This window comes from Sinocyclocheilus anshuiensis, unplaced genomic scaffold (assembly GCF_001515605.1).
Source record: "Sinocyclocheilus anshuiensis isolate Anshui unplaced genomic scaffold, SAMN03320099.WGS_v1.1 scaffold1200, whole genome shotgun sequence".
Classification (NCBI taxonomy): domain Eukaryota; kingdom Metazoa; phylum Chordata; class Actinopteri; order Cypriniformes; family Cyprinidae; genus Sinocyclocheilus; species Sinocyclocheilus anshuiensis.
This window is the reverse complement of record NW_015542405.1, coordinates 328134-329647: the sequence shown is the minus strand read 5'-3', so window position 1 is coordinate 329647 and position 1514 is coordinate 328134. Positions and strand designations below refer to the sequence as shown.

At 30.5% G+C, this 1514-nt stretch overlaps 1 protein-coding gene across 1 annotated transcript in view; it reads right to left on the bottom strand.

The window, feature by feature from the left end:
• Window positions 1–1457, bottom strand: part of LOC107693011 (trafficking protein particle complex subunit 10-like) — a 17572-nt gene extending 16115 nt beyond the window's left edge. Inside the window, exon 1 of the mRNA XM_016492254.1 lies at window positions 1265–1457. Coding sequence (XP_016347740.1) covers window positions 1265–1393 — 129 coding nt within the window. The 5' untranslated portion in view covers window positions 1394–1457. The remainder of the gene's footprint in view (window positions 1–1264) is intronic.
• Window positions 1458–1514: the final 57 nt, after the last annotated feature.

The window sequence follows — 1514 nt, the reverse complement described above, 5'->3', positions numbered from 1 at the left end:
CACACACACACACACACACACACACACACACACATCTCTGAATGCCATACTAACTACTGTTTTTAAGACAGCAGTGTGTAGAATGTGAATCTTCTGTATGTATTGAACACCCACGATACAAGATAATGTACTATATTTGCCAAATGTGCAACAGATCACACTGCACAGAATCTGTCTCCCACAATGCAATGCACTCAACTTATCAAATTCTATTTACAGCATGACAAAAAAAATGGAATTAGATGTTTGAGCAAATAAGCTCGGACATTTGTATACAAAAATAGATTAAAACATTTGGATATTACCAACATTTTTCCACTGAAACATTATTCTTTAAACTCATTCTTTAGTTATAAGTAATTAATGCCAACATAACTGTTTTATAATTATTAAATAATTATTTAGAAACATATATCCCAAAGCGACTTACAAAACACATTTAACGTCAAGATGTCCTTAAGATTTGTTATATTTTTTATCAAATTTTATTTATTAAATTATATATTTATTTTTATAATTTTATTCATTTTATTTTAAAAAAAGTTTGTTTTATTACCTATTTTTTATTTTATACTTTTCATGATTTTATATTTTTATTTATACTTACTTTTTAAATATAAATGTTATAAAAATGCAATAAAGTGTAAAAAAAAAATCGAATACAATAAATACATTTTTTTTTTTATTTTACAAGTTTAAAAACACAGCATAAAAAATTAGTATTTGTGTTGAATAATAGAGACATCTGAGCCCATGTTTATTTGTGTAGTGCATTTCTCACATACCAGCAGTTTCAGTTTCACTTTAAATAAATTATTTTTGGCTTGGCATTTATGATAAATGTTGCACATAATAAATGATACTATTATTTACGTTTGTTTCACACTTTTTGCAATTTCTACTCTATTTTTCATTCCGAGTACATTAAATGTTAAGGATTTGCTTTCGAGAGTGAGAGGAATTAAACACATTTACTATAATGTGTGCAACCCTTTCATTTATCGGTATTTAAATTATTTCTGAATTGTAATGATAAAATATGTCTTGTACACCAATGCAATTTTTTTAATGCGACTGTTTTTCTCTCCAATAATGCAATTCTGACCCGGTGTGAAAAATGTTACTTATGCACTACTCAGATGATGCTCTTAATTAACAGGAAAAGCGTTTTGAATGATGGACGCTTCTTGCTTCTTTTAGGAACGAGACTGCTAAAACTAAATGTCATTATGGACACAGCTATGATGTCTAACGCGAGACTCACGCAGCAGTCGGTCCAGTAGACGTGCAGGAAGGGGAACGTCAGCAGAGCTTTATTCTCTTCTTTAGGAAGCAGTTCCTCCTTAAACTGGACAAAATTAGCCTCCAGATAGATCATAATCTTTAATGTCATGGTGAAACCACAAGCATACACAGATATATATATAGTGCTCAATTCACACACACACACACACACGCACACACACACACACACACTCAAACACACACACTCACACTCACACTCACACTCACAC